Source organism: Barbus barbus, assembly GCF_936440315.1.
Source record: "Barbus barbus genome assembly, chromosome: 8".
Lineage (NCBI taxonomy): Eukaryota > Metazoa > Chordata > Actinopteri > Cypriniformes > Cyprinidae > Barbus > Barbus barbus.
The window spans coordinates 942,120-970,000 of NC_136736.1; the positions used below are offsets into that span (position 1 = coordinate 942,120).

The 27,881-nt window shown below is 39.2% G+C and overlaps 2 protein-coding genes across 5 annotated transcripts; one reads left to right on the plus strand and one right to left on the minus strand.

The window, feature by feature from the left end:
- Window positions 1-352: 352 nt before the first annotated feature.
- Window positions 353-21,948, plus strand: LOC306873671 (dynamin-2-like). 4 transcript variants are annotated; one of them, XM_079423116.1, is made up of 21 exons: window positions 353-678; window positions 2,083-2,156; window positions 3,155-3,304; window positions 3,685-3,769; window positions 3,842-3,960; window positions 4,237-4,335; window positions 5,277-5,437; window positions 5,936-6,078; window positions 6,197-6,332; window positions 6,535-6,602; window positions 7,460-7,598; window positions 10,495-10,581; window positions 12,665-12,735; window positions 12,830-12,881; window positions 12,970-13,080; window positions 13,172-13,281; window positions 13,355-13,466; window positions 15,337-15,501; window positions 16,731-16,957; window positions 19,161-19,424; window positions 21,238-21,948. In XM_079423116.1, exons 1-21 carry the CDS (start codon window positions 518-520, stop codon window positions 21,305-21,307), a joined length of 2,604 nt encoding a protein of 867 aa, XP_079279242.1. In that variant the 5' UTR covers window positions 353-517; the 3' UTR covers window positions 21,308-21,948. The 4 variants fall into 4 exon arrangements, with proteins under 4 accessions (XP_079279242.1, XP_079279244.1, XP_079279243.1 ...); XM_079423118.1 differs by having other exon boundaries at window positions 21,241-21,948; XM_079423117.1 differs by lacking the exon at window positions 7,460-7,598 and adding an exon at window positions 8,115-8,253.
- Window positions 21,949-22,560: 612 nt separating this feature from the next.
- On the minus strand, window positions 22,561-27,219 carry LOC306873691 (transmembrane emp24 domain-containing protein 1-like). Its single transcript, XM_079423153.1, has 4 exons — window positions 26,497-27,219; window positions 25,617-25,714; window positions 24,532-24,718; window positions 22,561-23,284 (listed from the first exon to the last, which is right to left on the minus strand). The coding sequence occupies exons 1-4, from the start codon at window positions 26,671-26,673 to the stop codon at window positions 23,066-23,068; spliced, it is 681 nt and encodes a 226-aa protein (XP_079279279.1). The 5' UTR covers window positions 26,674-27,219; the 3' UTR covers window positions 22,561-23,065.
- Window positions 27,220-27,881: the final 662 nt, after the last annotated feature.

Sequence of the window (27,881 nt, forward strand, 5' to 3'; positions counted from 1 at the left end):
TCGTGAAATTACTTTTGATTGCCCCCATATACCCTACATATGTACTGTATACTTGAATTGTCATAATATTTACTAAACAGAAGAGCAAGATCATCAGAATAACCGTTAATAACGGATTTTTAGGCGGGGCTTCAGAAAGGCGGTTATTGTCAGGAAGCATCTATGGTCTTAAATTAGACTTTCTTTAACACTATAGTCTATATATCAATTTTCTTTTGATGGAAACTAATATTTGCATCTATCGCCCCGCCCATTTTCCTACGATCACCCGCTGTCTGCCAATGCCGCTCTCGATGAACTTGACAGACAGCAGCAGGGGCCAATAGAAACGCGCGGTTGGCAAACAAGGGTCGTTCTGCAGAAGTTTATGATGGTCTGCTGACCGGATGGGAAAACTTCCTCCGAGTTTTTCTCTGTGTCTGACACCCGGAGTCTGGCTTCTTGAGTCCGTGTTATTTGCTGTATTTCGCAGTGAGTGAGTGATGAAGTGATCGGCAGAGTTTCTCCGGGGTTGGTCATGGGGAACCGCGGGATGGAGGAGCTGATCCCCCTCATTAACAAGCTGCAGGACGCCTTCAGCTCCATCGGCCAGAGCTGTAACCTGGAGCTGCCGCAGATCGCGGTGGTGGGCGGCCAGAGCGCCGGGAAGAGCTCGGTGCTGGAGAACTTCGTCGGCAGGTGACAGCGGCTCTCTGAACCAAGATAAACACGTCTAGGGCTTATTTTTTAATTATTTAGTTCAGATTATTATTATTATTACTAATTCAGTTGTGTGTAGATGCATTTGAAAACGTTGATGAAGCGTTGTTCAGAAAGAAACTGCTGGTCAAACTGTTGATGTGTTCTTAAAGGGACAGTTCGCTCAAATCAACATTAAGTCATTTATTGACCTTCGTGTCCTTACAAACCCGTTTTTCTGGGCAATACAAAATCATGCATTTTTATTTATTCATTTTTTTTCATGCAGCTATATAACGTTAGGGAAATTACTTATAAAAGTATTTTGTTACAATATCGCGTTACACCCTAAAAAGTATCTATTCTAATAAAGTATCTTAATCATGCGTTTTTATGGAGAGTAATATGTTACGTTACTTATATATACTATTATATTACTAATATATATATATATTTTTTCCTCAAGTCTGGTCATAACTTTTTAAATTCAGTTATGAAAAGGTAGATTGATCTTATTTGTATTTGTAAAGTAAGACTAATCAAACTAGTTCTTGAGACACATGCAACTGGCTTGTTTTTAATATGCAAAACATTCACATAATGTCCATCACTTACAGTGACATAATTTTTCTCACACAACACATTTACTTTTGATTTCTCTCACACAGGGACAGGAGAGTTGTCAGTCGATAAATGGGGAAACAAAGTAACTGGTGTTACTTATTTGAAAAAGTAACGTAAAAATTGTTACTTTACTAGTTACTTGGGGAAAAAAGTAATATGATTAGCCTATATAATATTGTGTTACTTGTAATGTGTTGCCCCCAGCATACGTCAAACACCAAAAGCACAATGAATGAGTCATAACTTGACTCTGTTTGTGGGGAAAAGAACAGCTTCTTTTATCCTCCAGAGGCTCAGATTTGTTTCTGAATAATTCTCTATGAACCGATCTCATGTAACCGAGATGGAGATCTCCGCATGTGCTGACCTGACATCTTCAGGATTCCTGCTAAAGCAACAGGAAGAGCAACACACACATAAATATATAGATATCATGTCAGTTCATGGAGACTTTGATCTGGGGAGTGAAACTCCATTCTTGTCTGTCTTTGAGGGTGTGTTTAATGATTTAATCTTGAACCAGAGACCGATGCTGTCGTTTCATAGACAAATCCAGCTTTCACTGAGAAACAGCTGATAGAAAGATCAGCTTCATTTAGCTTTAGCATAAATATATGTGGAAAACCTTCTATAGGTTGTGTGCTGTACACTTTGTTGTATTTCTTGCATTTTCAGTGTTTCTTGCATTAAAGTCGCTGGCATGGCATTAATTCACATATTTTCTGATATTTTCACATACTGTATGAGACGGTAGAAAATGTCTCTGTGTGTGTTGTTCAGGGATTTTCTGCCGAGAGGATGTGGCATCGTCACTCGCAGGCCTCTGATTCTGCAGCTAGCCAACAGTAAAGCAGGTAAACACACATTATTTACCTGCTTCTTAACATCTGATCTCTCTCTCTCTCAAAGACGTGTTCAAACCGAGCGGTGAGTGGAAATGATTACCTGACATGCCTTCCATAGAGCTTTGAACCTGAAATATTCCTTTAATTCAAGGTTTAGTGATTGGCATTTGGAGGGGCTGATATAAGATTCACAATATTGCAATAGTAAACATATTATTTTATAGAAAAGTGATTTATAACTACTGAAACAAAATATTTAATGGTCCTTTTGACTTCTGAGCACAGCAGGGTTGTTATAGTTAAACTTAAACCATAACAAAAAAAAAAATTGTTTCATGACACAAAATAAATCTTAACTAAAAAGAATCCCCTAAACAAATTATTTTTTGTCATTTAATTTTATCTTAAGACATAAGATAAGTAATAATGACTGTATAAACAGATTAACAATAACAAAACACAAGCACAAAAAATAATAAAAATGTATCGAATTGAAATGAAAAGAAAATATAACATGAAAGCTCATTTAGAATATTAATAAAAACTATAATCGTATCTCCATGATACTAAAATAACACAAGAGCACAGGAAATGTAGGTCTGTGCATTGAGACAAATTATTTAAAAATTAGTTAATTAGAAAAAAAATTCATTAGAAAGTTTTTTTATCCAAAAAAAATACTTTTTTTTTTTTTAATTGAACAAAATATGCATTTGTGTTGACTTGGATGCAAATTCATCATCACATTTCTTCGTTTTCGATTTTGAACTGAATAAAAATATAAACTTTTTTTTTTTTTTTTTTTTTTTTTTTTAAGATGAAGTGCTAAAATAACAAAAATTTAACTGAAATAAAAATTGATAAAAACAAAAATGACTAACACAATTAATACAATTTTAAAAGTAGAATGAATGCGAAAATTTAAAATAAAAACGGATTCAAAATATTAAGAACTATTATATGGTATATTAATGATTGTAAAACAGTCCCTCTCTCTCTGTCTGTAGAATATGCAGAGTTCCTGCACTGTAAGGGCCGTAAGTTCGTGGACTTTGACGAGGTTCGTCAGGAGATTGAGGCCGAGACGGACCGAATCACTGGATCTAACAAGGGAATCTCTCCGGTGCCCATCAACCTGCGCGTTTACTCGCCCAACGGTAACTCAGACCAACAAACATTGCCTGTTGACAAGTCACATAGTGAAAGACAGCAGCTGTCTCACGAGAGGAAGGAAGGCTTACAGATGTTTGTGCTCTCTCTGTCTCTCTGTCTCTCTGTCTCTCTCTCTCTCTCTGTCTCTCTCTCTCTCTCTCTCTCTCTCTCTCTCTCTCTCTCTTTCTCTCTCTCTCTTCTCTCTCTCTCTTCTCTCTCTCTCTCTCTCTCTCTCTCTCTTCTCTCTCTCTCTGTCTCTCTGTCTCTCTGTCTCTCTCTCTCTCTCTGTCTCTCTCTCTCTCTCTCTCTCTCTCTCTCTCTCTCTCTCTCTCTCTCTCTCTCTCTCTTCTCTCTCTCTCTCTCTCTCTCTCTCTCTCTGTATCAGTGTTGAATCTGACGCTGATCGATCTGCCCGGCATGACAAAGGTGGCGGTGGGAGACCAGCCGGTGGACATCGAGTACCAGATCCGGTAAGAACTGTTGCTTTGATCAAGTACAGGACCTGAGTGAAGCACTGACGGCTCTTCTCCATCTGCTCTCAGAGACATGCTGCTGCAGTTCATCTCTAAAGAGAACTGCCTGATCCTGGCTGTCACGCCGGCCAACTCCGACCTCGCCAACTCCGATGCGCTGAAGATCAGCAAAGAGGTGGACCCTCAGGGTAAGAGAGAACGCTATGAACAAACCTTCTTAATAGAATGTTCGTTCAGAGTTATCTGGAATGGTTAATTTTTAGAATGTTCAAGCATTTCAGTTGGAAGCTCATCTAACATTTAAAATGTTACTACTTGTTTCGGAATGTTCAGAGAACGTTCAAAAGTAACATTCTCTCAATGTTTGCAAATTATAAAATTGAATGTTTGAATAATATTTTTGATAGCTCGGGATGTGATTGATAAACCAGAGGTGCTGTTGACCTTTAACCTTTGCCCTTCAGGTCTGCGCACCATCGGTGTGATCACCAAGCTGGACCTGATGGATGAAGGAACCGACGCCAGAGACATCCTGGAGAACAAGCTGCTTCCTCTGCGCAGAGGTACAACTCAAACTCAGTTTCATTTCAGATTACACACACACACACACACACACACACACACACTCTCACACACTCACACACACACACAGCCTCATTCATGAAACACGAGCAGAATGAATTTGAGTTGATAAACTGTTTAGCTTTGGGTAGAACGTAGCGCTTGTCACTGTCACTTTTTACCCAGCCGTCCAATCAATGGAGGAGTGGTGGGACAAATAGCCTGCTACACCGACCAATCATCCTACATCTACAACAACTGAACAACAATAAAGAAGTTCATATTGCTGGATACTGCATTTTTATATACAGTTATATTCTTCAAAATGAGATACTAGTAATACGTTACTGCCGTGGATATTCCACATCATAGCAACCAAACGTCTCAGCTGAAAAAACCACTGTCACCAAAGCATTCTCAAGCACCACCAGCTGGCCGTTTTAAGAAGAGCGCCTGACATTTTTCAGGTGGCTAAAAACACTTTGGTGGACACAATTTATTGAATATTTATTGTTAGGCATAAGGCCTATTAGTCATTTTTGCATTTATGCAATATACTGGAGCCAAACCTGAGAAAGTAGACCAGAATATTCCACTGTGTTCCTGGACACGCAGTTTGCACAGCTGTATTCATAGACGGGGATTATATAATCGTGAATGAGCATGCACGAGTGCCCTATTTACAAATGATTGGAATTCATTAACATACACATGTTTAACTATCAGATTGGACATTTACGAAGCGTTTGTGAATCTGGAGGAGAGTTTTCGTGAAGGTCTGTTTTACGCGCAAAATACTCCTTTTTACATTTTACAATACATTTACTCCTATATTTATGAATGTTTCATGAATGAGGCCCATTGTGTTATTAGAGTTCAGTGACGCTGGTGGATGAATACAGTCTCTGTGTGTGTGTGTGTGTGTGTGTGTGTGTGTGTTTAGGCTATATTGGTGTGGTGAACCGCAGTCAGAAGGACATTGATGGCAGGAAGGACATCAAAGTTGCACTCGCTGCTGAGAGGAAGTTCTTTCTGTCCCATCCGGCGTACAGACACATGGCAGAGAGAATGGGCACACCATACCTGCAGAAAACACTCAACCAGGTACACACACACACACACACACACACCATACCTGCAGAAAACACTCAACCAGGTACACACACACACACACACACACACCATGCCTGCAGAAAACACTCAACCAGGTACACACACACACACCATACCTGCAGAAAACACTCAACCAGGTACACACACACACACACACACACACACACACACACCATACCTGCAGAAAACACTCAATCAGGTACACACACACACACACACACACACACCATACCTGCAGAAAACACTCAATCAGGTACACACACACACACACACACACACACCATACCTGCAGAAAACACTCAACCAGGTACACACACACACACACACACCATACCTGCAGAAAACCCTCAACCAGGTATACACACACACACACCCTGAACCTGCAGAAAACCCTCAATCAGGTACACACGCGCACACACACACACCGTACCTGCAGAAACCATTGCCTCATAAAACGCCTCATAGTGATGTTTCATGGACTCTTTCCAGCAACTGACGAATCACATCCGTGACAGTCTGCCGGCGCTGCGCAGCAAACTTCAGTCTCAGCTGCTGTCGCTGGAGAAGGAGGTGGACGAGTACAAGAACTTCAAACCGGACGATCCGGCGCGCAAAACCAAAGCCTTGCTGCAGTGAGCCTCCATCCAGGGCCAAAACCAGCCTTTCTGCACGCTTACATTCTCATAACATAGCTGTACGCTTTTATTAATATATTAAATATGAAGTTATAATAAAAGTAGACTTTCGTAGGATGGTGCAGCAGTTCGGCGTGGACTTCGAGAAGCGGATCGAGGGCTCTGGCAATCAGGTGGACACTCTGGAGCTCTCCGGCGGAGCACGAATCAACCGCATCTTCCACGAGCGCTTCCCGTTTGAGCTCGTTAAGGTACGTTTAGCCTCGTTTGCTCACCAGGTTTGACTTTGTGTTGGTTATGGATGGAGAACATGAGGGTTTTGTGTGTGAATTAATGAATCTAATCAAACCTGCAGGCAGCATGTTTTGTAAATAATGACAATTTACATTTTTAGCTAAGCGACTCCTTTCATTTCATACGATACAGTAGATACTGTGTGTGTGTGTGTTTTAGATGGAGTTTGATGAGAAGGAGCTGAGGAGGGAGATCAGTTATGCCATCAAGAACATTCATGGAGTCAGGCAAGAGAAAAAACTCATCATATATCACAACAGCCACACAAATCAAGAAATGGAAATAAAAACACAAAAACAAGGAAGGAGACAAGGTTATGAAGATCTCCAAGTCAAAAAGAAACATGGTAGTGCTGTCAAACGATTAATGGTGATTGATCGCATCCAAAATAAACGTTTTTGCTTGCATGTGTGTGCTGTTTATTTTTACCTGCATGCATTTAATGTTATGTTCATATATTCAAATTATATGAATATAAATATACATGGAAATATTTCCTGTATGTGTGTATTTATATATATTTATAGATAATAAATATACAGTACACACACAGTATGTAAACAAAAACTTTTATTTTGGATGCGATTAATCGTTTGACAGCACTAAAACATGGAGGTCAACATATCAGATTTATATAATATAAACACATAAATTGCCATTAAAAATAACAAAAACAGATTCACAATATCTAGACTATTTTGTATAGCATGTTATTAATCTTGTTGTAAACCGTTATTTTCAGTGTGTTTCTTTTCCTTCATAATATTTTATATATTGTATATTCCTACATATTATTATTATTATTATTATTATTATTATTATTATTATTATTATTATTATTTGTTTGCATAAGATGCATCACATAACATATATAGCACTTTACATATTTTCAAAATCATCACTGTTTTTCATACCTTTTTCCAAACAACATTTTAAAAAGATAAATATAAATAAAGGAGGTTTGTGTAATCGGACTATACGTCTTGCGCCGTGCCGTTGTTGTTGCACACTCCCAGCGAGATCAGCATGCTTTGACTCCTGCTTTCTGTTCAGTCGTTCTCTCTGCCTGTGTGTGTGACCTCAGGACGGGGCTCTTCACCCCTGACATGGCCTTCGAGGCCATCGTGAAAAAGCAGCTGATAAAGCTGAAGGAGCCGTGCCTCAAATGCATTGACCTGGTGATCCAGGAGCTCATCAACACGGTCAGGCAGTGCACGCTGAAGGTAGACGGAGAGAAAGAGACGTCAACACGCATGTCAGCACGCTAACATCTGACCCGACTCACGCTGCTAACGGCTCCGCAAAGCAAAAACACTGCAATGATGCTGCCACACGCTCCTGAGCTGTTTCAGTCACGCCATCCTGTCTGCTTTAAACTGATGGACAAAATCCTTAAGAAAGAAGACAAATGGCATTGAAATATATTGTTGCTTTTTATTGGTCTAAAAGGCTACAAACTATGATCTTAAGATCATCAATATTGAGGCGTAATCATGCAGGACATCATAAAATTGTATGAACATAAACAAACTTACATGAATATAATATTTTGCCGTTAAAATCTCCGGTTAAAGTGCTGCAATTCCAGGTAATGACCCATGTCTCGTTTAGGAAAGAGGAAATCCAGAATGAATGGGTTGTGTGCTTTTTGTTCTTTCTGTTTTCATCCATCAGTCTGCTTTTTCCCAATATTGTGCCCCTCTCACAAGTAACACCCCCACTGTCCCATGATCCTCCAGGACGGGACTCTTCACCCCTGACCTGGCCTTTGAGGCCATCATGAAAAAGCAGATAGTTAAACTGAAGGAGCCGTGCCTCAAGTGTGTGGATTTGGTGGTGTCTGAACTCGCCACGCTCATCCACAAGTGCACAGAGAAGGTAAAACAAGACCGTTTCTTTCTGACAGATCCCGTAACCAATCAAACCCAGTCCTGTAACCAAACCCGCTTTGATTGACAGATCCCGTAACCAATCAAATCCAATCCTTTAACCAAACCCGCTTTGATTGACAGATCCCGTAACCAATCAAATCCAGTGAAGTAAATGTCCTCTTATTATTCAAAACCGCGTGTGATATTGCTTTTAATCTTGAGTTCAGTGTTTGTCTGCAGTGGATGAGCTCAGCTTTTTTGTTTTGTTCAAGATTCAAGAGTTTTATTTGTCACATACACAATTATACAGAGTATAACCAGCAGTGAAATGTAGGTCAGGTCCGCTCCAAGGACAGTGCAATTATAAAGTATACAAATATTAAGAAAAAGAAAAGTAGAAAAAATAAAATAATAAAATAAAAGATAAAAAATATAAATATAAATGTGCAGGTAAGTATGTTGTTGACTTAGATAATAAAGAGGAATGTGCAGAAAGTTGTACAGGGTATTTAAATGGCAGCAATATGATGTAGAGAAAATATGAATAGCTTATTGATATTACATGGAGTCAAGTGATGTTATGACACAGAGTTAGAGTTTAGGAGCCTGATGGCCTGGGGGAAGAAGCTCCTCCTAAGTCTCTCAGTTTTTGCCATCAGGCTACAGAAGCGCTTACCAGATGGAAGCAAAGTGAATAGTCGGTTACCAGGGTGATTAGAGTCCTTGATGATTTTTACAGCTCTAATTTTACAGCGTTTGAGGTAGATGTCCTGCAGAGAGGGGAGAGCAGACCCTGAGATGCGCTCAGCTAAGCGCACAACTCTCTGTAGTGCTTTGCAGTCCTGATTGGAGCTGTTTCCATACCACACTGAGATGCACTGAGTCAATACACTTTCTATGGTCCCTGAATAGAAAGTTTTCAGGATTGCTGGTGAGACCCTGAATTTCCTCAGCTGTCGCAGATGGTACAGTTTTTGCCTGGCTTTCTTAACCTGTGTTTGGATGTGTGTAGTCCAAGTCAGGTTCTCGGAGATGTTTACACCGAGGTACTTGAAGCTACTCACCCTCTCCACAGGGGTCCCACTGATCATAAGAGGAGTGTAGGGCTGCTGCTGTCTCTTCCTGAAGTCCATGATCAGCTCTTTAGTTTTGCTCACATTCAGTGAGAGACAGTTGTCCTGGCACCATGATGTGAGTCTCTCTACCTCGTCCAAGTATGCGGTCTCATCGTTGTTGGAGACGAGGCCCAGAACCACAGTGTCATCAGCGAATTTGACAATAGATGTGGAGCTGTGAGAGGACACGCAGTCATGCATGTAGAGAGAGTAGAGCAGGGGACTCAGGACACAGCCCTGTGGGGCTCCTATGTTCAGAGTGATGGAGTTTGAGGTGAACTGGCCAACTTTCACCACTTGAGGTCTGCCGGTGAGGAAGTCTTGAATCCAGTCACAGAGTGAGGAGTTTAGGCCGAGGTCTGTGAGTTTAGAAGCCAGCTTGATGGGGACTATAGTGTTGAAAGCTGAGCTATAGTCAATGAATAGCAGCCTTACATAATTCCCATTGTTGCTGTCCAAGTGTGTGAGGGAAGAGTGGAGGCCGTGAGAGATGGCATCGTCTGTAGATCTGTTTGGGCGATAGGCAAACTGAAGAGGGTCCAGAGTATCAGGGATGGAGGAGCAGATGTGGCTCTTTACAAGTCTCTCAAAAACCTTCATGACTATAGATGTGAGGGCAACTGGGCGATAGTCATTCAGGCAAGAGGGTTTATTGTTCTTCGGCACAGGGATTATGATGGATTTTTTTAAATGAGGTGGGAACCACAGAGGTAGCAAGGGACTCATTAAAGATAGAAGTGAACAAACCAGCGAGCTGATCGGCGCAGGACCTCAGAACACGGCCGGTTATCCCATCAGGTCCGGCTGCTTTCCTGACGTTCACTCTCTTTAGCGCCCTCCGAACCTCATCCTCCGACACGGTGATTACAGGATCATCGCTGCTCTGCCTGCTGCTAACTGCACACACAAACACACGATCGATAGCAACGTGGTGATTTATATTTACTAATCACACTGATCTACTAATCACAGTCACGTTCACCGTCAGTGTTTTCGGATTTGCATGCTGTCCTACTCCTCCGTGCTTATTTCATTCTCTATAAAATCTTACTGGAGACATAATAATGTCAAGTGTCACTCATAATCAGTGTGTGTGTGTTTCTGCTGCAGTTCTCAGTGTGTTTGTGTTGTAGTTGAACTCGTATCCTCGGCTGAGAGAAGAGACGGAGAGAATCGTCACCACCTACATCAGAGAGAGAGAAAGCAAAACTAAAGACCAGGTGTGTTTCTAAACCTTCCTCTCAAATTAGCGTCTCCATTCCGGTATTCTGGCATGGCGAGTTTCATGCTTTCTAACCTTATCTTCACTTTGTTGCAATTACTTTGCTTATTATACATATAAAATGTAAGAAGTTTATATCATGTAGTCCCATATTCGTAATTGTGACCACAAAGTCTGTTTAAAAAGTCAACAATTGTAACATGTTTATGTGCATCTGCCAATACAGTGTGTGCGTATCCCCTCACTGGCCACTTTATTAGGTACACCTTGCTTGTACCGGGTTGGAACCCCTTTTGCCTACCTCCGTGAAGTTGCCCCCTCACGTGGGCAAAATAGTCTCAATCATTTGTGCTGGTTTGTGCTGGAAAAAATTGTCTTGTTTGTTTGTTCTCTGTTTGTGCTGGTAATATTTTCATTTTTGCTACTGACTTTTTTTTAAAGATTTTTTTCCTAGTCGAGTCGCATGATTAATATAATAAACCATCCTCTTAATATATAGGAATTTAGCATAAAGCATAAAGCTTGCCGCAAAGCACCGGGGCAAAAGAGCACGCTCAAAGAGCAGCGTCAAAACGCAGTGGCAGAACAGGAGAAGGGGACTAAGAGTTTGTGTCCTGAGTTTTAAACTCGGCTTTCAGACCGTCCCATCTGGATGTCTTGACCAATTAGATACTGTCCTTGCTTCGGATGTTGCTCTGATCCTCAACCCAATCAATAAATCAACATGTTATCTGTTAAGTCAGAGGTCCGAACTTTACAGGCTCTTGCAAAGTATACTTTTGAACATTTCTATAACAAGACTATGATACATTTGACAAAATATTGATTGGAAGAAACATTTAAAGCATGATTTTTCAAACTCATACATACCAAACACGCATCTGAATCCTTCAGCTATTCAATAGTGATGAAATAAAACCATACATAATATTTGATTAAAACATGATAATCTAATGTGTGGGTTACAAACATAATACCTACCCAAGAGAGTCTGTAGCTCGTGATTTTCTATCACAGGTTTACATGTGATGGTCATCTCTTTGACCATCAGTCTTGATTATTTGCCACAAATTTGACAGTCTCCTTCCTGAATTGGAATTATCAATGTGTTCTTTTGTCTCAAGGTTGTAAGCTGTTCTGTGAAAGAGGCTTGCTGGTTAGTTTGCTTGCTTCAGACTAGTTGAAGCTAGGAATCTGATTTACAGCGTCCTGTTTCCTTGGGCCTCTCTGGAATTCCAGCTCCTCATGTTTCAATGTTCTGATCGCTTCTTAAATTTGTCTGATTCAGTCTCTGATATTCTACACCAGCACAAAGGAAGCACAAACAAACGAGACTATTGGCGTAAATTTGGAGCAAGTGGGGGGCTGAGTGACCGCAGAATGATCACTAATTATTTTCTAAAAAACTGAAGCAGCACAAACAAAATTTTTACGGCACAAATGAAGCACAAACAAAGAAGATTATTTTGGAGGAATTTGGAGCATGTGGGGGGCTGGTGACGTTATCTCCTATAATTCATGTTTTAATTCTAATATTTTAAAAACGGAAGCAACACAAACAAAAATATTACCGGCACAAACCAGCACAAACGATTGAGTCTGTTTTGGGTGAATTTGGAGCATGTGGGGGGCTGAGTGACCTCAGAATAATCTTTGAATGGATTTCAACATAAAAGTCCCAAAATGGATTCTTGATGGTCACACCACATGATATTTCAATAAAATGGAAATCATCGGACAAAGTTTGTTTGTATATTATGACTGAAATGGAAATATAAATGCTTTGCAATTTTATACAGTATTACAAAACACTTGGGAAATTATGCCAAATAGTGCAGAAAATTAATCTGAATAAATTTAGGGTAATTTCAAAGATGTTTCCAAAACAAGAGTTATGGCTGGACAGTCGCACCACCTGATGTTTTGACACTTTGAATAACAGAAAAATTACAAATAACTAATGTTTTTTGAAAACTTAAAGTTGGTACATATATGGGAGAGGTACCTCTTATATATGGCATCTTTTTTATGCATTTAAACAAATTTTTAACTGAAACAAATGCGTTGTGTTTGTGTTTCAGGTGATGCTGCTGATTGACATCGAGCTCTCCTACATCAACACAAACCATGAGGACTTCATCGGTTTTGCCAAGTGAGTGACGTCTGACCTCTGTTGACCTTTGACCCTGATTTCAGTCATGCGAGCATAAACGTAGTGAACACGTGTGTGTGTGTGTGTGTTTCAGCGCGCAGCAGCGGAGCGCAGCCGTCAGTAAGAAGAGAGCCATGCCCAACCAGGTACAACGCACACAGCAACACAAACTGAGCTGAGCGCTTATTGGTCTGTCTCTCCTCCTCATTATCATATCCCCGCCCCCCGGTGCAGGTGATCAGACGCGGTTGGCTCACCATCAACATCAGCATAATGAAGGGCGGATCCAAGGACTACTGGTTCATCCTGACCGCAGAGTCTCTGTCCTGGTACAAGGATGAGGAGGTGTGTGTGTGTGTGTGTGTGTGTGTTTGCAGGATGGACGTTTATTCCTCACTTTTTGTGAAAATCAAACCCATGCCTATGTGTTTTCCAGGAGAAAGAGAAGAAGTTCATGCTGCCTCTGGATAACCTGAAGCTCAGAGACGTTGAGAAAGGCTTCATGTCCACCAAACACACCTTTGCCATCTTCAACACCGAGCAGAGGTGTGTGTCAGCCTGACACTGTTACTAACATTCATAAATCAGTCTGATGTGATGCGCTGTTTTGTGTGTTCAGGAACGTGTATAAAGACCTGCGGCAGATCGAGCTGGCCTGTGATTCTCAGGAGGAAGTGGATAGCTGGAAAGCCTCCTTCCTGCGGGCAGGAGTCTATCCTGAGAAAGACCAGGTTACTGTCTCACCTACATATCAGCACGAGAATCTCATGTAAATCTCATCCTCAACTCCCCTGAAGCTCACACTGATCGTCGCCTGAATGTTAGCACAACCCGGGGTTCCCAAGCGGTTTGGAAAAGTATGGAATTTGATCCAAGTATTTTCCAGGAATGGAAAAGTCTGAAAAAATAAATCGGAGTATGGAAAAGTATATGTGTTTCCAGACTTTTGCCCCTAATATATATAAAATGGAAAATAAAGAATTTAATGAAAATAAATGTATTGTACAAGACGTCAAAGTCAAAATACGACTAAATGAAGGTGCACTTTCTCATTATGCAAAATGCAGTTTATAAGCATTTTGGGTTACTTCTCACAATATTCTTAGCACCATGTTACATAGTCTCAAGGACTTTTGCAAAAATAAAATATATACAGACTTGTATGTGCGCAGAAATCATAAAATTTAGCATATAGGACAATGCACACTGTGCCACCTGCTGTGCCATCAGCCCATTTCACGGTGTGGTTTCTTGGCCTCCACAAAGCATGCGTTAAAGAGACATAAGGCCTTCAAATATGGCATACTGGCCTAACGAAAGTCAAATTTTAAACACAATTTAAAAAATTCTCAATTTATTTATTTTTTCTTTCTTTATAAACCCTCGAACTTGTCAAATTTTATGCCATCAGCCCATTTCATGTCATGGTTTCTGTGCCGCCACGGAGGATGTGTTAGATTGGACATTAGGCCTTGATATTAGAGGTACTACCATAAGACTTGTGTGACGGGGCTAAACTCTTCTACTGCATATGCAGTGAGTTTACGTTCATCTGGGAAAACTGTGCGTTATCTCACTAGATTTGTAACGTGAATCATTTATAAACCTGTGCCTTCAATCATTTATAAACCTTATATATTTCTAATTCTGCGATTGTTGCGATTTCAAAATAAACGTTTCTGACTTTGCATTAAAATGAAATGGATTTAAATCACATGAAACATCACCAGGCCGTTGGCGTCCTCTGCAGGTATTTATTTTATAATATAGGCATATCACATACATTTTAACAGTGAAGCCATGCAATTAACAATAAAACCATGTAATTACTTGGTTTTAATACTTTATTTGAGCCAATTATTATTGCCTCACATTAGTTTATATATAAATATAGTCATATTAAAGCCTGTTTTTCAGCTCATCATTTTCCAAGTGTATGATACAGCTTTTTTTCTTCAGGTCAATCATATATTCATGAAGAAAAATCAGTTTGAACAAGGAAAGCAGTAACTTTGCCATAGCGTCCTTTCAAATGTTAAAGTTGCCACAGTTATTGCGTTTTTGTGTGTGCATCACTTTATTTGTACAGTTTTGTTTTATTTATTTCTCAGGTAGTTTCAAGGAAAATAATTTCCAAATATTTTTTGTTTGTTTGTTTGTTCGCTAAATAACCCTGTGTATGTGTCCACCCCCGCAAACCCCCAACCCTCGGAAAAAAGGGTTGTTGTTTTTTTGCTTTAACCCCTGCTTTTCTCTTCGAAATATCAGCTCTTGTGAGAGTCAGATGTGGTCAAGGTACGAATCAATGAGATAAATGTGAGGTAGTGGTGAGATTCATCTTTGATTGTGGTGATATTTAGGTGAAGTAAAAAAGTAAATCTCACATGAAACTCATTGAATGTCATTTAAACCTTGACTAAACCTCACTACGAGCACACATAGATCTCACTGAAATATTACCTCAATCTGTCTGTGAATCTCGTGGAAATCTCACCCGAGTCTCATCGTAACCTCACATCAATCTCATGGATTCTCACCCAAACCACATCTGAATCTCTCCAGAAGGCCGGGATCTCATAATAAGCGTTGTTGTTTCCTCAGGTGGAGAACGAGGACAGTGTTCCGGTCGATTCCCTGTCCATGGACCCTCAGCTGGAGCGGCAGGTGGAGACCATCCGTAACCTGGTGGACTCCTACATCGGCATCGTCAACAAGAGCATCCGAGACCTGATGCCCAAGACCATCATGCACCTGATGATCAACAGCGTGAGTGTGGGGGCGGGGCTTGTGACCTCATCACTGGCATGGCCTACATGATTTATTCACATTAATCAGGTGTCAGTCACAGATGACACAGATGGAATCTATTTATTTATTTTTTTCCCCCTTCGTTTATGTTTGTTTATTTTTCATTTTAAACCTAGTAACGGAGGACTGAGCCATTGATAGCAGACTAATGCAACTATTTAATGAAGTTATTAGAGAGAGAGAGAGAGAGAGAGAGAGAGAGTGTGAATTACCTCTGAGTCTCTGTCTCTCAAAAGTGATAATAGTGAAATAAATAAAACAATTTTGTGGAAAAACTTGGAAATAATCTCTCGTTTTTATCCTATTGCTTAATATATTTATTAGTTTGGCCAGCGTCGTTGTGGGTTTTGGTTATTTTGCTGTAGTAAGCTGTAAGGACCTTTTGAAATAACTGAAATCACTTGGTGAAGTGATATGGACATGTAATGCGGTCAAGAGCTGCCTGGAACTACGATCAGCGTGCGTTTCCCTGAAAGATAATTGCACACCTTAGAACATTCATCAGCCAATCAGATTCAAGCATTCAATGGCCTTATAGTGTGTGTGTGTATATTAGTATGTATGTGTGTGTGTGTGTGTGTGTGTGTGTATGTGTGAATATTAGTATGTTTTGTGTTTTTATTTATCACGTTTTTATTTATTTTAATGATTTACTTTATTATATTTTTGCATTTTTTTGTTTAATTGTTATTCTATCTATCTCTCTGTCTGTCTATCTATCTGTCTGTCTGTCAGTCTCTGTCTATCTATCTATCTCTCTGTCAGTCTCTGTCTGTCTATCTATCTGTCTGTCTGTCAATTCAAATGATTGGCATGATTTATTGGCATGACTTGCACAGTATTGCCAAAGCATTATCCATTACATGAATAAGGAGCAAACGATTATATAATACATAGAACAAGAATAGATCTGTAAAATAATTAAGTAAATAAGTACATGTATACTTTCTTTTTTTTCACAAACAAGAAACAAGAAAAATATTTAAGACATTGTTTAAAAAAACACACCAGACACACATGATTCTGTGGTTATCGGTCTTTTTCTGTCTGTCTACCTGCTGTGGAGTTTTAGGGTCTGTTCCTCCACCCTCTCGCACCTCCAGCATGTCTCAGTTCGTTCAGAGCATGTGGTTTTTCATGAAGCTCTTTCTCAGTCCTGACTGATCTCGTGTCTGTGTGTGCGTCAGGCGAAGGAGTTCATCTACTCGGAGCTGCTGGCGTTTCTGTACTCGTCTGGCGATCAGAGCAGTCTGATGGAGGAGTCGGCTGAGCAGGCGCAGCGGCGCGATGAGATGCTCCGCATGTATCACGCACTCAAAGAGGCGCTGCACATCATCGGAGACGTCAGCACCAGCACCGTATCTGTACCTGTCCCTCCGCCTGTGAACGACACCTGGATCCACACCGACCCCAGGTACACTCACTCACTCACACACTCTCTCTCTCTCTCACACACACACACACACACACACTCACTCACTCACTCACTCACTCACTCACTCACTCACTCACTCACTCACTCACACACTCTCTCTCTCTCTCACACACACACACACACACACACACACACACTCACTCACTCACTCACTCACTCACTCACTCACTCACTCACTCACTCACTCACACACACACACACACACACACACACACTCACTCACTCACTCACACACTCTCTCTCTCTCACACACACACACACACACACACACTCACTCACTCACTCACTCACTCACTCGCCGACTTTACTGCACAAATGTAAAAAATATTTTTAATTTTACATTTCTATAATTTAATTCCTTTTTAGTAAGTGTTTTGATTTGGCTTTTTATTGCTTTTAAAAAAAAATTTTTTTTTTTTTTTTTTTTTTTTTTTTTTAGTAATTGTTTTATTTTTTTTCTATAGTAATATTTTTTTATTTTTTATTTAAGGCAAGGCAAGTTTATTTATAGCACATTTCATACACAGTGGTAATTCAAAGTGCTTTACATAAAAGGAAGTGAAATAGACATTAAAAATAATAAAAACAAGGAATTAAAAAAATAACAATCACAACAATAAAAACAATTATATAAAAAAAATTTAATACGAATTTAAAACCGTTAAGAATAGGAGATGATTATACATAGTGCAGTCAGTTCGGACATATAGCACAGTGCTCATTCAACAAATGCACAGTTAAACAGATGAGTTTTGAGTCTTGATTTAAATGTGGCTAATGTTTTAGCACATCTGATCTCTTCTGGAAGCTGGTTCCAACTGCGGGCCGCATAATAGCTAAAAGCAGACTCCCCTTGTTTTGTGTGAACCCTTGGTATTTCTAACTGACTCGATCCTAATGATCTGAGTGGTCTGTTAGGTTTATATTCAGTGAGCATATCTGCAATATATTTAGGTCCTGGGCCATTGTGTGACTTATAAACAAGTAAAAGTACTTTAAAATCAATCCTAAATGTAACTGGAAGCCAGTGTAAGGACCTGAGGACTGGTGTGATATGCTCAGATGTTCTGGTTCTAGTCAGAATCCTGGCAGCAGTGTTCTGGATGAGCTGCAGCTGTCTAATGGTCTTCTTGGGAAGGCCGGTGAGGAGACCATTACAGTAATCCACCCTGCTGGTGATAAAGGCATGAACAAGTTTCTCCAAGTCTTGATTGGAAACAAAACATCTAATTCTTGCAATGTTTTTGAGATGATAGTATGCTGATTTAGTTACTGCTTTGACATGACTACTGAAACTAAGGTCTGTCTCCAGAATCACCCCAAGATTTCTGACTTGATTTTTAGTTGTTTGACCCCTAGAGTCAAGGTATGCATTCACCTTGAGAACTTCATCTTTGTTTCCAAATGCAGTAACTTCAGTTTTCTCCTTGTTTAATTGAAGAAAGTTCTGGCACATCCAACTGTTAATTTCATCAATGCATTGGCAGAGGGAGTCAATGGGGCTGTAGTCATTTGGAGATAAGGCTAGGTAAATCTGGGTATCATCAGCATAGCTGTGCAATTTGGTTCTTCCTCATTATCTGACTTAGTGGGAGCATATACAAGCTAAACAAGAGCGGTGCAAGAATTGAGCCTTGTGGGACTCCACATGTCATGGCCGTCCAGTATGCTTACAGTATGCTCTCCTATACTCACCTCTCCCTTCTAAGTATGACCTGAACCATTTGAGTACCATCCCAGAAAGCCAGACCCAGTTTAATTTTAATTTAACGTGATTTTAGTAAATACATTTTTTTGTATTTAATTGTTAATTGTTTTAATGGTTAACATTTAATGATTTAATTCCTTTTCAGTGTTTTATTTCCCATTTTTAAGATTTTGCATTTTATATATATTGTACAAATATATATACACACTGCCGCTCAAAAGTTTGGGATCAGTAATATTTTTTAAAGAAGTCACTTTTGCTCATCAAGGCAAAACAAACTTTTGAGCGGCAGTGTATATGCTTGTGTATTGTTTACAATTTTTACTGAATTAGATTTTTAGGAATTAGTGAGTTTTTTTTTTTTTTTTTTTTTTTTTTTAGTGAATGAGAATTTTTAGTGAATAGACATGATCTCTTGATTTTAATAACAAAATAGTGATAACAGAAGTGCATTTTGCCCTCTCTCTCTGTCAGTCCTCCATCGCAGCATAAACCCTCCTCTGGCACGGCTCCGCCCCCTGGCCGCCCCCCTGCAGTGCGAGGCCCCACCCACAGCCCTCCAGCCCAGCCTCCTCTCAACCCCTCCCCTGCATTCGGAGCTCCGCCTGTTCCATCCAGGCCCGGCCCTCCTCCAGTCAGCGCTAATGTCTTTGGGAGTGGCCCGCTGGAGGCTCCGCCCCCTCAGGTGCCATCTCGCCCCGCCCGCGTGCCGCCTGCTCTGCCGCCCGGCATACCCAGGTACGACCGACACCCTCCTCAAACTGTCTCACTGAATTATTCACTTAAACTTGAAAAATAACCTATTTTACAAAAGAAATGATCAGTAGTGACATTACAATTCCTACTATTGTGAGGGCTTATGAATATTAATTAGATCATATGTCCAGGTCAAGCTATGATTTAAAAAAAAAAAATCATCTCGAGATTAAAGTCGCTAAATTTGGGGAAGAGAAAAAAAATTAAATTTCGAGAAAAAAGACTAAATAAAATGTTGAGAATAAACTCGATGAGAAAATAGAGTCGTTAAATTTCGTGTCAGGTTCATTTCATCTCGTTGGACGCGGTCAATATAACACATTTAAAGGCCCTGTTTCAGCACTGGTTAGTTCTCAACAGTTGTACAAAATGCTAAAAAATTAGGCATGGTGTGCTGCGGAGCGGAGGGGGAAGAAGGGAGACAGACAACACACAGCTTCGGGTTCAGACAGTTTCGTTTCACTCCCATCGAGTTAAAAACAAATAAATGCACAGCCATTTGCACTCTACATCGAAAACACATATATGTGAACGCACTGTTGCACCTCTAATAACATTTAAGGCTTATTCTGCGGCGTTTATATTTTGATGGGTTGCATCTCGGAGCTGTAAAAACGGTTACACTTACTAAGTGAATGAATCGTGTTTGTACCGAACTCTTATTGCAAAGCAAAAACAAACACTCTCCTTCGATCCATGAATGTTTCTCTCAGTTAATGTACACGATCTCAGTCTGAAGCTTCTGTCATAGCAAATCAACACGTGCTCTTGTGAATACATTTAGCGAAGCGTCTTCTCATTGGATAAGAACATGCAGTCTCATGAATAATTAAAAAGACACCGATGCGTAATCAATGTACTATAGTCCTTTGCCACGTCACAAATTGTGACGTCAACACGATGTAGATTTTAAACCCGGAAGATGAAAATACCGAAAAAAAAACTGTTTTCTCCAGCAATTAAAATGATCGGATGCTAACATGGTCTATTATGATGTGCAACACAAATACCTCTGCTAAAATCTCTAAAAGCCATTCTCATCAACACAGACGCGGAAAACAGGAGAAACACTGCGACAACAATCAGAGTACTTTTCAGTCCACAAATCAATATTTACAATGGATTTACTGTAGAAACACTAAACCCACCTAATTAATACATTATTATTAAACACTCGTTAATCGACTGATTTCCGCTTTTCCGATGTGACGTGATGAGAAAGGAAGAAAAGAGAGTTCAGCCAAAGACCGTTTCGAACCCTTGTCACCCGCATCATATGCTTCATCCCTGTGCATTATTCCCTGACCCACCCCACTGCAGACGCTGTTTGACCACATCCAACCAGATAAAATGATCCTGACACGAAATTTAACTACTTTTTTCTCAATGCAAGTCAATTTATTTCTATAGCACATTTAAAAGTTGACAGTTCTTAACACAGACCCTTGGGGCACACCGCATGACAAAGGAGCCGGCGAAGAAGAAAACTTCCCAATTTAAGTTTATTCTCAACATTTTTTTTCTTCTCAAAATTGAATGATTAATTATTAATTTTATTATTGCTTGGCCCTTTTATTTTGATCAGATTGACATTTTATTTAATTAATTTAAGCAAGTATTTTATTTTGATTTGTTTTTTTGTAGTAAAATTTGTCTATTTCTCATTTTTATGATTTAATGTTTTATTTTTATTTAATTTTAATAGTGGCTGCTGAACTGCTGGTCTTGTCGGCTAGTAATCATCTTCTAGTTTTTCGTAGGCGTATGGAGCTGATCGTCTTGTGTCTGTGTGTAGCAGGAGGCCTCCAGCTGCTCCGAACCGGCCCACTATAATCAGACCGTCAGAGCCGTCTCTGCTGGACTGAAGAGATCCAGACGAGAGGGAGCTTTAGCACAGAGAACTCCAAAGGAAACTACAACACACACACACACACGTATCATAGTTAAAAAAAAGGGTGTTGACTCAGCGTTTCATAGACACATGATATTTGATACACTTCCGTGCTTTTTTTGCAAGTAGTAGTAATAACAAGACATTTTATGATCGAGTTAAATGAGCATTTCCAGATGTATGATGTTTTGTAGAAATGATGATTTCAGGGGATTTGTTGGGAGGTAAACGTGGCACAGATGTCACAGGTCTGTTCATTTCACACAGAATCATGTTTACAGACGACTGAACCTCGACTGACCACACTAAACTTTAACACTCCAGTTTCTGCTTCTCGCAGGTAAACTCTTTCGTTCACGTGACCTGAAAACAGTCGCCTTCAGCTTCGCTCCTCCAGTACATTGATTTGGTTAGATATTTTTAACTCGTTAGGGAAATTATATTATATCCTGTATGTCTAACATGAGATCTTTCTTTCATCTGTTCATCAGTCTTTCATTTATTGTCTCCGTCTCGTTTTCTGTTTTTCATGACATTTCGCAAGGACTGCGAAAAAAAAAAAGCATGCTTAACCAAAATGTAATGATTATTCTCAATAAAAGGGCATTGTGTTTAGCTAAAGATTTGATTTCTTTTTTCTCAAATGTTCACGCAGCCTGCAACCCAAAGATATATATTTTTTTGTGCTGTCAAACGATTAATCGCATCCAAAATAAGTTTTTGTTTACATAATATGTGTACTGTGTATATTTATAAATGCACACACATGCAGTAAATATTTTGAAAATATTTACATTCTTATATTTTATAAGTATATTGAACATATATTGTTCTTAAATATATACATGCACGTATTTGTCTGGTTAAGAAAAACTAATTGTAACTTTACTTCCATAACTTTCTTAATGTGAAAGAGCTGGTCATGATTTATGATTCACTTTTAATGTTTTTTTTTTATTATTATTTTAGTTTTACATTTTTATCATCTGATAAATGTTTTGTATTTTATTTAGATTTTTTCATACTTTAATTTAATTTTTAGTGTTTTTAATATTTAATTACATATTTATGACTTGAATTTATATTAGTAAGCATTTAATTTGAATGTTTTTATATTCAAAACAACCTTTTTACTAACGTAATATGATGCATTTCCAAGTGAAACAAGATTTTTGAGAAAATTGAGATCAGATCATATTCATGGATGAATCTAATGGAAAAGTGTTTCTGTATGAAGGTCTCTATAAATAAGAGGGTTTAATGTCATCTGATGCAAACAAAGTCATTAGGAAAGGCATTAGTTATTACAATTACCTTTAATACTCAATTACTATACAAACTGTTTGCAAATTAACCATAAACGTACTGAGAAAACAAATAGTTGATTTAACACTGAACCGGATCAGTGAACACCAGAGACACCGTCTACAAACATACAACCTCTTTTATTAGATTTAATGTGTAAAACTCTTTAAAAAAGCACACAGCTGTACAGCAGATTCCCATTGTTGACGGCACATTTTCACATTTTCCCAAAACAGCATCATCTCGCGTCATGAAGTGACGGGACTAAAACATTCAAGCGACAGGAAGACATGAACCGGACAGATACGTGAAGCCCAGCATCCTCACAGCAGAAGAAGCGCCATCACCTCTGCTGGGCCGGGCGATTCGTCTCAGTCTCTCATTATTATTACTGTTGTTATCTGGCTGTGTGTGGGAGGATCTGGTCTCAGGAGCAGACTCTCCTCCTGTCGTCGAACAGCCGGCGGACGGTGTAGACCTGCGTCAGCGCCACGCTCAGCAGCACCAGCAGATTAACACAGGACCAGAAGGAGACCCGCCACAGGTTGTCCTCCAGCAGGTTCCTGTCGCGCGCCTCGAAGGCTCGCAGGACCGTCTGCATCTGCCGACTGCGCTCCAGCCGCCGGTGAACCGTCTCCATCGACTCCTGCCATGAGACACAGACGCCAGGTCATTCAACTTCATCTCCTAGATTACATCTACTATCACAGAAAACGGTCTCAGCAATGGTGAAAATCACATTTCACACTAAAGTACAATATTTAAATAAAGGATATTCTGCTTAAAGTATTCTTATTGTTAATTAAACAAACTATTCACAAATTGACAAGTTTTTCATAAATTAAAACATTAATATCAGATGAAAAACAAACTTTAGATCTTAAATTTGACAAATTAGAATTTAAAAAATTATATGATATAAATGATATCATATAAAAATTATATTTAAATAATGCTAAATGCTTTTATAAGTAATTGAAATATTAAATGTAAAACTTAAACTTCATAACTAGAAATGTTGCCTTGGCAGAATTAAAAACGTTTAATTACATTATTATTATTATTTTATTACATAATAGATATAATAAAAAGATTAAAAAAACTAAAATTAGAAAGAAAAATATAAGTTAATTGAAATATGAATAAATAATAGAATAGTATATAAATAATACTAATATAACACTGCTGAAAGTAGTGTTTTGAATTAAATCAACACATTTTCCACTAATTATTATCCAGTTACATATATATACACATATATGCAAATTAAGAAATTAGATTTCGCTTAAAGTCAGTGTTATCGTTTATTAAAACTAAAATGATTCAAACTGTTTTGGTAATTGAAATAGAGCTGAAATAAATAGTAGTAAGTTAAGTACTAAAATTTTAATAAATTAAAGCTAACTAAATACAAAATCTAATGAAAATGACAAAAGCACATGAAATGACTAGAATTAAAAATAAAAAGTAACAATGTTACATTATATTACAATTTAAAAGAACTGTTAACATTTTAAAATGTACTGGCCATAAATATGATCCCTCAAATAATGTTACTAGAAATATTAATACATACTATTTAGTACAAAGAATGGCAAAATGACCGCTTAAAGTGAAAGCCTTTACGATGTTTTACATTTTGAGATTTTCAATTAAATGATCCAGTTAGAAAAAATAAATACACATGTAAGTTCTTTAACAAAAAGGGTCTCAAAGGTACACTTGGCCCAAAGACTTAATGTGCAGGCCTAGCTGAGCTGGTTTGTGTTTCTGTGATCGCTAGAGACGGTCCACACGGTGTTAATTACTTCACCCAGAATCTCTTTAGAAGTCCACACTGTATGTAATCAGGTGACACTAACATCTGTTCTTCACTGACACACATTCACTCGCCTTTATGTCATCCAGCTTGTACTCTAATAGGCTCTCCGGCTCTCCAAGCCCCACCCACTCGTCGTCCGCTCCGGCGTCATTGGCCGTGTGGTCCAGGATGACCTCGAAGAAGACCATCTTCTCAGAGAACCTGCTGAAGCTGTTGTCGAAGCAGATCTGATAGTCTCCCGTCTCCGTGGGCTCCACCCTGAAAACAGCGCACCAATCACACGAGACCGCCGGAGCGGCAGCCAATCATATGATACAGATCTCCAGCACAAACATGTGAGTTATTTTGTTTAAATCAAATGTATGCTTTTAAAGGAGAGAAATCATAGTGGTTTTCATCATTAGTCTGTCTGTTTAAACGTCACAGTTACGTCACTTGCAGCTACGAACGCAGAAAAACACTGGTAACAAGTGGAACAACGGGGAAAATTCATAGAATAAGAGAGAAAATAAATATTTTTGGATGTCAGAATCAGAATGCAAATCATTTTTATAAAATACTGTCGTCAAAGAAGCCATTTGAAGATAAACAGGGATGTTTGAACGGACAGACTATGGATGACAACTGCTATGATTACTCTACTTTTAAAGCATAAATCTGATTTAACAACAGGTCTACATAATATTCACATATGCAGTTCATAGGGGACATATTGTATTAGCCCTACAGCTACAGCATGAAATAATAAACCTATTACTATTAACATTTTACATAATATTTATTTTAATCACAATTCTGAGTTTTTTTTTCTCGCAAATGCAAATTTATATCTCCTAGTTCAGACTTTATGGCCCGGTTTCACAAACGGGGCTTAGTTTAAGACAGGCCTTAGTTAAACATTACATTACATTATTCATTTAGCTGACGCTTTTATCCAAAGCGACTTACAATTGCTATATATGTCAGAGGTCGCACGCCTCTGGAGCAACTAGGGGTTAAGTGTCTTGCTCAGGGACACATTGGTGTCTCACAGTGGATTCGAACCCAGGTCTTTTTTGATATTTTCAGTTGAGACCGCTCAAACATGCATTCTAGTCCGGGACTATCCGAAGCCAGGGGTATACACTTGTGACAGAACCATAGTACGAACACTCACATATGAACGCCGTCGGAACGGCGAAACTCTGAGACCAGGTGCATCCCCTGAGGAGAGATGATGGAGAAATCCAGATCCATACCTGCTCCAGCGATCACCTGCACAAACACAGCGCGACATCTTACTCTGTGTGCCCTAGCAACCACAAACAGCACCCTAGCAACCAGGCGGAAAGTTTTATAAGGTAGCCATCATTCACTTCTGGTATAACGTGGATGTTGTCTGAATAAGATGAACGTGTCAGGATATACGACAGGCCGTGATGAACATCTCACAGTTCAACTCTGCTGCAGCTGTGGTAAAATCACAGTAACGTTAAGGGAACCCCATATGAAAAAATATTATAGTAAATACTAGTGTTTTTGAACCATACTACAGTAAAGTACTTGAATTAATGTGTTGTGGTAATTATATAGTTGCTGTGGTAATATAACAACTATAGTAATATAAACAAATGACTTTAGTTTTCTACAACTATAGGGTATATTATACTACAATACACTACAGATTACTATAGTAAAAACTAAAGTATACTACAGTTTATCAGTTCATACAGTATGCTGTGGCACTCATTAACAATGTTGTGAATAAGTACAGTATTAATACACTTTACTATAGTATGGTTCAAAACACTATACTGTAACTTACTATAGTATATTTTCTAATTCTAATATTATTGGATTGTTACTTTTGATTGTTCTCTGAACGCTCTGAACATTTAAAAAAAAAAGTTACACGAACGTTCGAAATGTTTCAGGGACAAAACGTTCCAGGAATGAAGGAATAATCATATTGAAAACCACACAACGTTCTAATTCCGTTCCTGGAATGTTTGCTCTTATCTTTGAGGGTTCGCTGTGTGTTCGTAGCGTTAGGTTACCTGGTACTCGATCTCGATGCTGCCGTTCTGAACGGCGCTCTGGTAGAAACACTCTTTGCTGGCAGCTGGCAGCAGGAACGTGAACTCGCTGTCCGTGGGACTGAACGCGTTAACGGCGCCGATAACCAGCGCGACGCATCCGAGCAGAGACGCGCGTGTCCTCTGCGCGCCATCCATGCTGGAAAGCGTAGAAACGGCCTTTGGAACGGCGTTTGTAACTCCGTTAAAAGCCTCCGTCCAGCGACGGACGTGTTCCGCTTCCGTAGCTCAACTTTCGCTGCGGCGCTCAGCCAATCAGAGCACACCGAGTGTCCGTGCTGCAGCCAATCAGCGCGCAGGGACGCGCGTTACACACAAAACCGTGTCATCAAAACCTGTCATATTCTGAAGCATAAAGCAATTATAGATAATTCACTTAATAAACTTTATAGACAAACAAGAAACTTTATAAACGGATATGAGATGACATATATAAACCCGGAGTAATATAGGCTATAATTCCTTCTAACTCGCACAAGAGTGGTTCAGTGGTGTACAGTAGTGATATCCTGTCGCTAGATGGCAGCACAACCAAATCATCTGCGCATCTTCATGTAGTTCTGCTGGGAAAAGACACCTGAGGCATGTTCAGGCTCACACCGGTGCACCACGTGTTGCTCCGGTTTCCGGGTTGAACGACATGTTTCCTGGAACCGGTGTGCAACGGGATTTGAGATACGTTTTCTCTTGTTTGGGGGGGGGGGGGGGGGGGGAGTTTTATAGTAACATAGCATATCAACATGATGAGGATGAATTTGTAAGTAAATGTAATTAACATCTAAATAAATTCACAAGAGCAAGTATATTGTCTGCACGTTTATTTACATTAAAGTCAAAATAAGGGAAATAATAGGAGCACAAGTATCGATCTGGAACTTCTTTAAGTCTGTCTAAATATCATGTAGTAATTGCAATGTCTTCTGGTCCATATCCTTTCCTCAGTAAGGTGTGCTAGACACTGATTAATGCAACATAAAAATACTATATTTATATATTTGCTATTGTATTGTGGAGTGACACTTTCATAAACTTTTCTATGCTCCTCTGATTATATAATGGTAAATATTACAATATCATAGCACAACAACAGTGATCGGCAATAATGATAAACCTAATCCTCACAATAAAAGGTCATATAGATCATAACACAGTCTCGGAGGTAAGAAGTGGATTATCCTTCACCTGAAATTTCTTTTCATCCTGAAATGTGAGGCAAATGTTGGATCCCAATAATTAGGAACACAGTTTCCACAAATCCCTTCACTCCACTGGGATGTTCTCTTTTATTCTGGACGGCAGTGACTGTAACATTGAGCGTAATTCTTCAAAAAGAACACAGAATGATC